Source organism: Podarcis erhardii, assembly GCF_964252035.2.
Source record: "Podarcis erhardii genome assembly, chromosome: 6".
Classification (NCBI taxonomy): Eukaryota; Metazoa; Chordata; class Lepidosauria; order Squamata; family Lacertidae; genus Podarcis; species Podarcis erhardii.
Window position 1 is genome coordinate 35,251,550 of NC_138510.1, and position 14,109 is coordinate 35,265,658.

General features: G+C 43.1%; 1 protein-coding gene across 4 annotated transcripts in view; it reads left to right on the forward strand.

The window, feature by feature from the left end:
• Window positions 1-14,109, forward strand: part of SYT6 (synaptotagmin 6) — a 140,189-nt gene that overhangs the window by 57,796 nt on the left and 68,284 nt on the right. For 3 of the 4 annotated variants that reach the window (XM_081864979.1, XM_081864980.1, XM_081864981.1), the window contains exon 2: window positions 8,817-9,153. In XM_081864979.1, coding sequence (XP_081721105.1) covers window positions 8,817-9,153 — 337 coding nt within the window. The remainder of the gene's footprint in view (window positions 1-8,816; window positions 9,154-14,109) is intronic. The other variant, XM_081864982.1, reaches the window with a different exon arrangement.

A 14,109-nucleotide genomic window follows, 5' to 3' on the forward strand; every position in this document is an offset into this window, starting at 1 on the left:
GCTAGGAGACACAGACATCACAGATGGGAGATGGACAATCAGCCCATAGAACAGGTCAAAATTTTTAAATACCTCGGAGTAGTTTTCCAGTCAACAGGGGCCTGGGAGGCCCATCATAAATATGCTAGGGGAAAAGCATCTCAAAGCGCCAAAATACTGTCTGGCTTTTACTTTACGAAGGGGGGCAGACATATCCCAGCAGCTCTGGAGGTCTTTCAAGCAAAACCCTTGGCGCAATTACTCTACGGGGCCCAAATCTGGACGGGAAATCATTGCCGCACACTTGAAAAGGTCCAGTCTAAATTTTTAAGACAGATTCTAGCCGTTCCACCATGTGCACCAAATGCGGCCCTACGGCTGGAGACTGGCCTCCTCTCCGTCGAAACCCGGACCTGGTTAAGAACATTCAACTATTGGCTTCGCTTAAATTTAAACCCATCCGGACTACTACCTCTAGTAGCACGAGATGCTCAGCACAGCATCTCCTGAAAATGGGTCTCCCCAAGGCAAAAACCTTTACTGACCAGCGCATGAAGGATATTGAGCAGCAGAATAATCTGGCCTATATTAAGAAATTTAGTGCTTGGTATGCTTATCTGCCCCCCTCCCACTTTGATTTTTGGGCACCTTATTTGTCTACCTTAACCATTCCAAAACTCAGACGGGCCTTTACACCGGCCAGACTAAATATGTTACCTTCAGCTGTTCTTGAAGGTAGATATCAAAAAAATTCATTCGAGAACCGGCTCTGCCCCTGTGGAGCTGGCTACGTAGAGACTGTGTCACACGTTCTCTTGTCTTGCTCCCTATATAAAGATCTCAGGGACGAGACCATCACGCCGCTCCTATCTGCCATCCCGGGCCGCTCTTGTGAAGCCAAATTGTTCTCACTCCTAGCCGACCAGAACAGCTCGACAACAGAGAAGGTTGCCAAATTTATCAAGAAAGCAATGAGACTGAGAGCTGCTATCTGAATGACATCAGTGTCGTCACCCGGATTCCTCGCCTAGGATCTTATTATTATTATAATTACATTTTATTATTATAATTTTATTACCTCTGCCAAGTTTTAAGTACTGAGATTATTAATTTATCTGCATCTGGTTATTATTATCTTTCTCCCTGTCCTGACCATCCCTCCGAGGTTATATTTATATTTATAAACTTTCAATTTGGCTGGTCTATTCACTTAACCGACCTGGAACAATTTACCAGAGAAAAGGCCGCCGCCCATGGGACAGAGGGTCATGGATGAATGTTAATCCAGCTTCTACCTAGGGTTTTAATAGGTCATAAGATTTTATGGTAACTATATTTGTTATGTATTTTTGTCGGTGTTTGTCCTTTGATGCTATGGCCTGTCGGCTACTCAAATAAAGTCTATTCTATTCTATTCTATCAAGCTAAAATGGATGGGGGAGGAGGATTTCTTAATAATAATGATAATAGTTCCATTTCAATATGGAAACCTTAGATAATTTGTTTGCTCTGTCTGCTATAAGGACTCCTACTTGGAGAAAGTGAAAGAGATAGCTTTCTTCAACATGTAGAGTATCGGGCAGGACGCTGGGTCTTCTACATCGGGTTGCCTCCTTCTTTATGAGGACATTTGAAAGCAGCCATAAGTTTGAAAAGACAAGTTAAGTGCCAGATAATTTAATATCATCTTGTTATAAATGAGCGTTCTTCTGAGACAGGCACTTTTTCTGTTAGCTCCTGATCTTCTCATGTTTTATGAGGAGTGCCAGATGGAAATCAGGAGTTCATGCATAAGAAGGCCCCTAAATCCTGTCCAGACTGCTGCCAATGCTGGTACATAAATGGGCAGCAGAGGCTGAGATCCATCTCTTATCGCTGAGGCCTCAATGGATCATTTCTGAAGGTTTTTCATTAAAGGTATAATGTGCAAGCTAGCACCTTTCGACATGCTACGTAATTCTATGGCATAAATAGAAAAGGCTTAGCAAAATGTTTCATGCAACGCAGCAACTTCTTTTGGAGTGATGTATTCTGAGCGAGTGCTCAGAACGTCTACTTTCCATTTTCTGCAATAGAAACAATCTGTACCTTGTTCCTCATTCTGAAACTGCAGATTATTTGGATACTCACTTATCTATGACTCCCCCCCCCCCACCACACTAGTTAGGGCCAAAATGCCTATTACATGCCAGGAACAAACTAAATGATACAATGAACATCTGTGAGCAAATAACCAGTTTCTTGTCTTTTGACAAGCAGCAGTTTTAGAGCTTGATGTGGACCTGCAGTGCTGGGGTGGGAGATTAATCCTTTAACGCCCCCCCCCCCCCGGTTTCTTAGTATAGTAAACACCCTCCCATTTGCTATGTGTTCCATTAAAGAAAACTTACATGCACAACTATGTACATTACACATATATTTCCTATCAAGGAACAATTAGCAACTTGAAGAGGAGAGGTGATCTTCACTGAGAAAACAGCAGGGAAAAACTGTTTCCCAACTCCCAACACCATGGTTCTGATCCAGACCTTCTCCCGGCACGCTCTATCTACCAAACTTTAAAGAGGCTGGAGATCCAATGGACAACTAGAGTAATCTGCATTCCAAAAGGGGGTGACTGATATAGGAGAAAAAGAAGTAGAAACAAGGAAAGGAAGAGGCATTTAAGGAAATGTTACATAATGTCTGCAAGCAAATTAGCATGTTAATATAAGCACAAGTGGGACGCAGGTGGCGCTGTGGGTAAAACCTCAGTGCCTAGGACTTGCCAATCATGTGGTCAGCGGTTCGAATCCCCGCGGCGGGGTGAGCTCCCGTCGTTCGGTCCCAGCTCCTGCCCACCTAGCAGTTCGAAAGCACCCTTAAGTGCAAGTAGATAAATAGGTACCACTTGATAGCGGGAAGGTAAACGGCGTTTCCGTGTGCTGCACTGGTGCAGGCTCGCCAGAGCAGCTTTGTCACGCTGGCTACGTGACCCGGAAGTGTCCCCGGACAGTGCTGGCCCCCGGCCTCTTAAGCGAGATGGGCGTGCAACCCCAGAGTCGGACACGACTGGCCCGTACAGGCAGGGGTACCTTTACCTTTACCTTTACCTTTATAAGCACAAGTGGGTACAGTATCTCTTTGTGTCAAATCCTGATAGACCTAGAGAATCCCTATCTCACATATTTTGTAGGGGCCCTCAGATCAGTTGCACTTCAGGTTTAATTGACCAAAGAGACAAGAGGCACATTAAATCATTTGTTATGAATTGCTTGTAGTTTGATGCTATAGAACATTGGCCAAGACCATGAATTCAGCAAGATCAAGATTGTATAGCTAGATAGAATGATTGCAGCTAGAATGGGTAATGTGATCAAATTGCTATTAATTATTCAAATAACATCATCAGTGTCTATGTCATTTTATGAGATTGCATTAAAACAGAAGATCCCTGCTGAAAACATGTGATGCAGCGCAAAAGCTAAGCAAATGAAAGGGACTGGTAGTAAGGAGAGAGCATGAATGTGATCAAGTGCAATTACTGTGTGTACAAATTTAAAACTCACAGAATTGCAGCCTGCAGTCATCTAAAATTATAGTGTGCTGCCAGGAGAGAATGGGGGCCATGAACATCAGTACGTCTAGGGGACAAGAAGGGTGTCTGGTGAGATGCATCAAGGTGACTCAGGATTCAGGAAAGGGGGCTGTTCCACATGCTGCAGGAAAAGGCAAAGAAACATCTAGAGCAGGGGTTGTGAGGATTTTGCACACTCAGAGGCTGATGTTACCCCTCCATGGATGGTCCAGCTCTGTAATAAAGTCAGCACCATCTAGCTTTAAAGCAGGGGCACTTGGATGGGGTGAAGCATTGATTGGTTGCTGAGATAGTAACATGCTTGAGGGGCGCAGAAAGAGTGGTGCAGTTTTCATGATTGGGTCCTCTGGGCACACCAGCACATGGTTTGTTTGGGGGTTTGGCAGCTATGAAACAGTGTCCATCTGTGCAAGTGCTCCCTTACTACATGGTAGATGGGGACAATTGTGGAAGGTGCACCAGCATATGAGTCCAGGGGCTACCATCGGTGTTCATGTGGAAGAGGGCTCATAGACTTACCTGCTGTTGCCCTAGTTCCTAATCTGAGAGCTGATCTGTAACATGAGCGCCCCCTCTGCAGACACACTTCTACGGTATCGCGGCAGATTCCCATATGTTGCAAGGCAGATAATCTGTTCCACATTAGATTGCACATAAGGGAGTGCTAACCAGCACTGACCTGTGTTAGTAATCATCTCTTGCACAACAAATGCCATTAAGATGGCCATTTTTCGCTTTCAGTTAACTTGCCAATTTGATGCAGTGCTGTCTGGCTTGCTCCTGGCCTATTGAGTTTTGTGTAAATGATGAAAAGAGAACTCCTGTCATGAATCCAGCCCATAGGGATGAGCCTTGGGAAGACACAGTCAGTAAACCCTACATGTTCCCTTATAGGCTGGAATAGTTGCTCAGCCCCAGGTGCTGATGTCTGCATCAGCAGCAAATGCCTAGCATTGTTTACCCCTTCAGACTTCTGGGGTTGTTTTTTTGTGTCACTATTTACATGACTAATTGTAATAAGAATATAGATGCTTTCTGGGGACACACATTGAGGGGATGGGGAGAGGGAAAACTCCTTGGTTGACACTAATATTAATGTGCATATGTATAATTTTTTCCTCTGGCATTAGATCTCAGAGCCATAGACTTCTGGCAGAGGAAAACATTTCCCCCTTCCCAGTAACGTTTTTGCAGAGCAAAATACAGGGAGGATCAGGCTGCTCTTTCAAGTCATCCAAGTTCTACTGAAGCTGTATTTGATAACTGAGAACATTGGGAACCCTTCCAGGGCTTAGCTCTCCATGCAGCAGAAAGTGGTGCCTGTGCTATGCCGAGAATGCAATTAGCCAAGTCTCTTGGGAAACCTCCACTGTTTATCTTATGCAGTCTTATTCATTATTAAATGAGGCAACAAAAAGACATCCTCTCATTGAGGTGGCCCCAGGCTGTGGTGCAGATGAAGGGGCTTGTATTCAAATAGGGGCATTTATATGGGTCTAATGGAAGAAAGCAACAGCTGGTGCAAGTCTTCAGCCACAAAAGTACCCATCAACTTCCGTCTTCTGATTTCTAGCTAGTCATGAAAATACTTAGAAAACAGCTGGCACCCTGGGTGTTTAACTGAACAATGGGGATACATGTTCTTCTCCAGTAGATGAACTCAAAGGACTGGTGCAAAGCGTAATCTGACATTTCTCTGTCTAGCTTCTGCTAATGGTAAATTGTTCATAAGACTGGATTATGCCAAGACTGTGCTCTGAGCCAGAACTGAAAAACAAGCCCTCTCCGAGCTGGCTTGTAACACATGGATTGTGTTACTGATCCTGCCAGATCTCAGATCAAAACCAAGCAATCCAACCAGATCTATTGTCACTTCTTTACGGTAATGAAGAAATTTGGCTTTTATGTTCATTAAGATGACAATTTAAGTTCATGTCATGTCTTCTATCGCTTTCTTCAATACTCAGTGCTAATATTTTAATTATAGCTAGTTCCTAAATGAAACCTGTGATCAAATGGAGCAGTCCTGGTAGGGAATACTTGCATTGAAAAGAAAAGCATATTTCAAGGGTTATTTTCATAACAGCTCTAATGAAGAACAGATGTGAGCTGCCTAGAGAGTCTGATACAGGCTCAGCTATCTAATAAGGATAGATTTGGAGTGGTTCCTTTTTAAATTGCTGTTCTGAGGAGGATGGAGGATGGAGCACTTTTCAGTGCACAAGGAAGCTGTTTAAAAGAGTAAGACCCAGGCACCTTGCAAACAGATGTAAGATCATCCATATTTATAGTTCGAGACATAAGTAAATTAAGGAAAAATATCTTCCTCATACAGCAGATCATTATAGCCCTAAAAGTGCTTCTTTACTACCATTACCATATGGCTATGTGTGAACAGATAGCTCAGAGTCCTTCGGGAGAATCTGCCTAGAGTCATAAATTGATTAACCCTGGGTGTAGAGGGTTTGTAAGGGTCGCACTGTGCATTGCCTTCTAGTTAATGAATCAATTTCTAAAATGGGTATCTTACCCTTCATTGGGTAATCAGCCTCCCCAGTGTGGTTTATAAATATCCCACAACAAATAAAACATAGGTGTGGTAAGATTCATGCTGGTTGACTGAGTCTCCTGCAGAAGGAAGGTTGGTAATTAATTAAAAGCCACATTTACCAGGAACCAAGCATCAGGAGTAAGTCAGAAAATAGCTGTGGTATTGCACTCAGCTGACAAGAAAAGGTTGTGATTTTTTGACAGTTATGGTTAGAATACCTTCTGAAATAAAGAAAGAAGATGGAAAATTCTGAGCAAATGGCTCAGGACCCTGGTGTGGTAGTTTTATCTATTTGCAGAGAGCTTTTGTTTAAAAAAGAAAACTCCATGGGGGACTATTCCTCCATGTCTTGTTTTAAAGAAGTGGTGTTCCCCACCTGCCGTCTGAATTTACCTATGGATGGAGCGGGAATTCAATTCCATCAACAATTCCATTTGTGCTTCATTCTGTGGCATGTGTGGCCCAGACCTCAGAACTGGCCCAAGATATTTTGGCTCATCCAGTGGAAATGCAAAATGGTATCTCCTGAGAGGAAAAGTATCATAACTTAAATAATTGACATTTGCCTACCCTTAATGATACCAAACAATTTCCGTTTGAAATAACTGCTTTGCATTGTCCACTAGTGGGATTGGCCCAGGGAACTGGCTTTTGCCAGCTAATATGGCTGTATTTCCCTGTATTATTGCCCCAATCCATTTCCTTGATGTTGCTGCACGCCAGGTAACTTCAGATTGCATAGGAATTTAGGAAGCATGTGCACAGAGGAACCTGACCTACACTTTGGATCTAACTTAGAATTGTTTACACTGTCTTGAAAGCTGTGCAATGGGGCTTCAGACCGGAGCTTTTTCAGCCCTACCTAGAGACGCCAGGGATTGGACCTGGGACCTGGGACCTGCAAATCATGTGCTCTCCTGGGAGGAAGCCAGCCACTTCCAACAGTATATTTGCTTTTTTGCATAGAGGACTGGTTTTTCCCCGATTGCACCAACATTTTCTAACACAGAAAAATCCACTTTACTTCAGTTTTATCATCAGCATCACTACTTTTTAGAAGATAGAAAACACTATTTGATGTCAAAGTGCTAATCTTTCAATGACAACTTTCCCCTCATTATTTCTTTTCCAAGAGGTACTTCAGCAATTTAAAAAAAATAAAATTTAAAATTCCATATGGAGGCATCTTGTTTCCAGGATCTATTTGACATGTTGACTTTGTTGTTTCCCAGTTCAGAATTCTATGACTAAATTTTTTATCCTGCCCTTTCTTATTGGATCAAGGTGGATTACAAGAGACAGCTAAGAAACAGAGACCTAAACTCTACTTACCCCCTCTGTTTCAGTTATCTTAGCGTAAGCACAATGGCTGTGTGTTTTCCAAAGATTGCCTAACAGTGTTATACTCTTTGTACCTGACAGAGCTGTACAGAACTGTATTAATATTTGCTTTTGCAATATTACAAGCATTCCCTGTTTCAGCGCAGTAGAAAGGCATCTGCTTACGGGCTGTGTCAAGTGACATGTTTTCTAGGATTAAGAAGTTTCAGGTGCTATTTTTAATCAGCTATGGCCAAGTGAATGCTATGATGCCTCAGAAGCTGAAGAGTGTAGTGGTGGCTACTGAAATCAGCTTTCTAGGAATCTTGGTATTTTTTTCCTGATGTCAAGTGGCAGGCAGGTGGGCATGGCCAGCTAAAAATGACTCCACTGATGTAATTGGTCTGGTCTAACTTGCCTCATGTGTCAGATGTTTCCTTCCCCTGATATGGACCCAACTCGGTGGGGGGGGGGGCATAATCCTTGACATGACCCTGAAATTGTTCCAGCCGTCTGGAAGAAGCGTGGAATGCATTTACACCCAATGCCTGAGCCGAAGTTCCACCTGTATCTGTAATCAATAAAGCTATGGCCATTTTTAATCCAGATGGTTGTTTGCCAGAATCCATTTTACCACCCCTTATTTAACCATGGCCTGGGGGAGGGCAGCACTGGGACTGGGACCACAATAAGTAGAGTTGGGATCTGTTCCTTTCCCAGCCACCCAACCAAACAACTAGCCAACTACTTCCGCCAACAAACTCCCAATGCAGTCAGCAGCGGACATGAATCCTTTCCAGGGCACCAGCTCACATTATCAGACCCTGACTGGGAATGAATAGTCAATAGGTCTGTGAGGAAGCATCCATTCCCAATAGGGTTCCCCACTGGCACCAGACATTTTGAAAACCTAATCATTAGTGCTGTCTGTCCTGTAGTCAGATCTCTTAACATTTTAAGAATTGCCAGAAGTTGTTGATCAGAGGAGAAACGATGTTGGTGTGTGATTTGGGTGGCCATTTCAGTTGAGCTTCCCAAAATTATAATGCTTATATCAAACAAGAACTGTAATGAAATAGTTTTAGGAAATCACAACATTCCAACAGAAACAGAAGGGTTTGGGGTGTGTGGATAGTTAAGAATGTCTACTCTGGAGAAATGTTTCACTGAGGAATCTTGTTACACTTTCTTTTCATGAGCAGAGCATATGAAAGGGAACAGACGCTATTTCAGAATGTACCTGTCCTTGTTCTTTCAGGTTTCTCACAGACTTTTCTTTTCTTTTCTCCCTTACCTCCCTCCTTTCCTGCTTTCCCACCCATTCTTCCACATCTCTTCTCCGATCCTTTCTGCCCCTGTTTGTCACTGTTGCCTTTTCCCAACCTCTAGAGCTCTCCATCAGCCTCCTTGCCGTGATAGTTATTGTATGTGGACTGGCCCTGGTGGCAGTTTTTCTCTTTCTCTTTTGGAAGCTGTGCTGGGTGCCCTGGAGGAACAAGGCCATTTCGACTAACACCCCCGCCTCCCAGAACTCAGCGGAACACGACAAAGAGAACATGGCTGACAAGCTAAAGGACACAGGGACTCTGGGCTTCTTGGAGGCAGCTGTGAAAATCAGTCACACGTCACCGGATATTCCCGCAGAAGTCCAGATGTCCATGAAGGATCACCTGATGAGACGCACACGAATGCAGAGGCAGACAACAGAGCCTGCATCGTCCACCAGGTGAGTGCAGAGCATCCCTTGAATTGCCATCTGTTGGATCAGACAATATGGGTCATTTTACAGAGGTGCTGAAGATGGGAAAACTCTCCATGAGGAGAAGGGAGCGCTGATGAAGGTCACCGCATGCCACGCCCAGTTTTCTCTTGCTATTACTTGTCCATTCAAATAAGTTCCCACAGCCTCAAACCACAGGCGTATCCCCTGCAATGAAGTGAAGAGCTTCCTCATTGCTCACTGTATATGCTCAAAATAAAGTTTATGTTTTTGGTTTGTTTGTTAAGTTCTCTCCCCCCCCCCATCCTTTTTTTTGTTTTCATCAAGGAGTGTATATTGATCAAGGTGTTCTAGAGTAATTAGATTTGTTTGAGTAATTGTCATGTCATGGCTTAGAAGACACAATGGTGTGCAGACTGGAGACAAACTTTATTGTCTCTGTTAAACAAGAACAGAAGAGCAACAAAAATCTGGGGCACCAATCAGATACAACCCAGAGGCAGAATACCTCTGAATACCACTTGCAGAGAGTTATGAACGATAGAGTGCTATTGCACTCATATCTTTCTTCCCATAAGTAACATCTCTGCCCATCCCTGAATTTCTTCCTTTTTGTTGCCATTTGCAAAATTGGCGCACTTGAGGAGAAGCAGAAATATTTTGGGAGGTAGGACAACATTCCTTCAGGCCCTTGGACTGGGGACTAGTGAGTAGGAAGATTTGAAGATGGATTTGAAATGCAGTCAGAATCCTCCTCATGACCAGGAACCCTATTACATGGGGTTAAACTTGATTACATGAAGATTTGTGGGGCATGGCTTGCATGTGCACCCTGACCCCTCCTCTCTTTAAGCCCACCCACATCTGAAGATGGCTCTCGTTTATGTTTGATGCGATGGGCCACCACTCATCAAGACGTCGGCAGCAATTCTCTTCTTTCTAAATATGTTCTTGACACTTGTACATCATTGAGCAATTGCACTAAAGGGATATTACGCTAAACCTTTGGCTGGCATACACCTCCTGGAGCTGCAGGATACTCCCCCGACTACATGCTGGTCTCTGCCGAAGGTTGAGTTGAAAGTGAACCAGCTGACATATTTCCCCAGTCTCCCCGTGGGCCCTTGATCTCAGCCAAAAGATTCAAACCCTGTTACGGTGACTTGACCTCATTGTGTCAAGCTGTCAATATGCTTGTGGCCACTTTAATTTTGTTAGGACTCAGGGAGGCAGGGAGACATATCAGTGACATGGCGAACTGTCAGATAGAATTACAGCCTTTTCCTCTCTTTCTTGCTTATGTGGCTCAAAGCAGGAATAATTAGATAAACGGAATTGACATATCACTCACTGCACTGGCTTCGAGGGAGCTGCATCTCAGTGTTCAAGATCAGCCGCTGCCTCAGGGCCACTGTAGCCTCAGATGGAAGGCTGACCGTGCATGAGGATCCATGACAAAGGAAGGCAGGGTCTGCAAGGATCTGGAGGTGGAAGACAGCCTGGTAACCCATGGGCCACTGACCTGAATGTCTTCTAATACAGGCAGTCTTTTCAGCTAAGATGTGGGTGACTTTATCCATGTTTTACCATGCATCATGGTTGATCAGAACAAGGTCTACCATGCCGTAGAGGGCAGGAGTTGCTCAATTTTGCTCATTTCCTTTGCTTTCAGGCACAGGAACATAAGAGCCTTCTAGATTCAGAGCAAGAGTCTGTCTAGTCCTATAGTAGCGAGATGGCGCATTTTATTTACTTATTTATAACATTTATACACCGCTGGATTGCAAAAACCTTCAAGGTGGGTTACAAAAGATAAAGGAGTAAAATCAAGAAAATTCATAACTATACAAAAGTGCAGGAACTCATTGTGACAGGCCCCATTGCTAAAGGAGTAAAAAATGCAAGTAGCTCTTTTGATCCACTGAAACACCCACACCCACACGGAGCAGCAGCAGCAGTACATAGCATATTGTCCGATTTATTAGGACCAGCATGTTCCAAATACTTAACATATGTTCCAAATGCCTGAATATCTCACTGTGGGGACCCTGCTACCCACCATCCCAAAATGCACCGTCCCAAAGGTATATCTTTGGCATAATAGGATATGGATATACGTATCTGGGAGTAAGCTCCATTGAACTTAGTGGTGCTTATGACTGTATAGATTTTTAAACACACTGAGCTTTCACAAGATTTTCAGTCAGCTGAAATGCAACATTTAAGCTTTTAATTAGTTCAAGCAATCTTGCGAAGAAATGTTACCATTAAACTGCTGGCGTGAAGTAGGAATGCCTTCCAAAAAAAGGGAAAGAAGTACCCATCCTCTGCTTATTTTTCTCATTCTTTGACTGGGAAAGCTCAGCATGAGACTCTTAATCTCAGGATCATGAGTTCGAGACCCATGTTGAGCAAAAGATCCTTGCATTGCAGGGGTTGGACTAGATGACCCTCATAGTCCCTTCCAACTCTACAGTTCTACGAGTCTCTTTCTAATGTGTCACAAACAAATTTAGTTTCTCCTGATCATACTATCTCAGTTGATCCCATTCCTCCTGCTCTATAAAAGGTCCCAGAACTGTGATCCCCTGCCTTCTCCTTCCACAAGACCACTGCTAGTCCAGCATTTAGCTTCTGGGAAGCCTATATAGAAGTGTGAAGGCAACAGTCCTTTTCTTCTGCCAGTCTTCTAACAAATGGGCTTTGGAGATACATTGCCTCTGAATACGAAAGTTCTATTTTGCCATCATGATAGAACTACCTGATCTCATGGTTGTAAATGGCATAGTTAATTATGTATTGTATGAAACAAACGTTTCATTTGTCTGTTCTGAAACTATAGCCAACCGATGTTACTGGATAATGCCCAGTTTAGAACATTATGAGATAAAGAGAAAAATCGGTCCATTTACTCTTTCCTGACCATTTGTAATTTTTAAATGTCTCTCTTGTTCCCCTCCCCTTAGAAATATTTATTCTGAAGAAGAAAGCCACAAACACTTCTGCCAAATCCAAAATCCACATTAGGCAATATTAATATTAGTCCAACTAAAATGTTACAAATACTTGAATCACTACAGCAAGGCCCCAGAGGATATAGATGCATCTCTCAGGAGATGGGTCTTTCCAAGTAATTGCCTTGGTATGATGCCCTCCTGCCAGAAGACCTTTCCTTGCTGTCATAAGAACTGGAGATCTCTACAGTGTCTTCTGCTTTTCTCAGTCTCTCCAGGTCAACCATCTTAGTCTCAAGAGAACACGTTTGCTTCCTGGGTGCTCATTGCACTTAAACTAATTGTGCGCCTTAGCTGTGTTAATGAGTGTTTTAATGAAGTGTTTTCCCACTGAATATGAACCATTAACTACACAATGACAAATGGGTAGCCATTTTCACTCACTGCAATGGAGTTCTGATAGTAAGAATATATGCAATGTAAATTGAGTACCTTGCATATCTTCCAGCCCGCTGAGTACAGTGGTATTATAGTGGCTAGAGTGTGTGAGGACTGACTTTTGGGGAACTCCAGCTCAAATCCTTGCTCAGCTTTAAAGCTCACCAGATGTCCTTGGTCAAGCTGCTGCCTCTTAGCTGAGTCATGAGAAGGCTCTTTTACCCCTGGACTCTACAACCATCTGTTTCTTCTCTTCTTCCTTCTGTGTTGAGTGTTAGATCGTAAGCTCCTTGAGGCAGGGAGCTTTCCTCTTGCACTGATGGTGAGATAGCGGTAGGACGGCAATGATCATGATGATGCTCTGATCTCCTTGGGCCAAGAGAGAGATAAATGCAACAACAAACGAATTGCAACCTGCTACAAAAGTATCTGGTACAACTTGCCAAAGAAAGCAGGGTGGCTTTAATGAAGATGGGCATTACTCCCAGCCCAAGTAGCAATGAGAAAGATATGGTCCAGTGGTCATACAAAGACCCCAAAATACCTTTATGAGAAGTATAAGGATGTCACTGAGCTCAGGCTGGCCCATGCCCTGTTCTCAGTTTCTGCTCATGCATAGCCATGAAGGCTGCAAATCATGTCTAAAACTGTCCTGTCATAAAAGTTGTGTGAGAGAGTGAGCAATTGAGTTGATGTTTTGTGCCATTGGCAGATGTATGCCTGCCACTCTTTGTTTCAAACCTCCTTAGTCATTCATATCCATTAAGCTCACTCACAGAAGACATTATGAAGGAGGGAAAGAAGATAAGCGTAATTTGGGCAAACTCAATTAGAAAAGTTCAGCTGGAACATATGAATTATAGAAAAGAAGTCCTGCTGTTACGAGAACCATGCAGAGGTGAGATCAAAATACATCCTCCCTCAATCAGGTAGCTATATTTTGGGAAAGATGGTGCACCAGCAAAATAAGTATGTGGTTGGCTTTGTGTCATTGCCTTTTCTTTTCTTTCTTCTCTGATATGGGGGATATAAAAGCACTCCCCTTCCCGCAGCTGAGAAGGGTTCTTGGTCTAGGGATGGGAGAGAATTTTTGCTCCATTCACATATAAAGGCATACCTATCTAATTTGGACTTTTCAAAACAACGTGTGAACTAAAAGCACAGCCATCCTTCAAAATTGGCACTTCTCTAAATTTTGCAATGCAGTTCTCCGGCCAAGGAATGTGTACCAAAAAAAATGGATGTGTCGTGGTAAACTGTGCCTAAAAATGCATATATTAGTGGAAGCAACATACAAAACTGCATGATATTTAGGGAAATTGCTTTGCAAAAATGTGTTCAGTTGTTGTTGAAAATTGAAGTGGAAATGTGAAGAACTGCACTTGAAACTGGAAAAATGAGGGAAACTGAAATTGAGTTGAGTCTTTGACAGTGTGTGCCAACCTTATGTGCCTCTCTCTCTCTCTTCTTGTCTTTCTATTTTCCTTTCCTTTCCCTTTTCTACTTATTTCAATGTAAACATATCAGCAACAGGAAAAAGCAATCCAGTAGACAGGAAGCTTTCAACAAT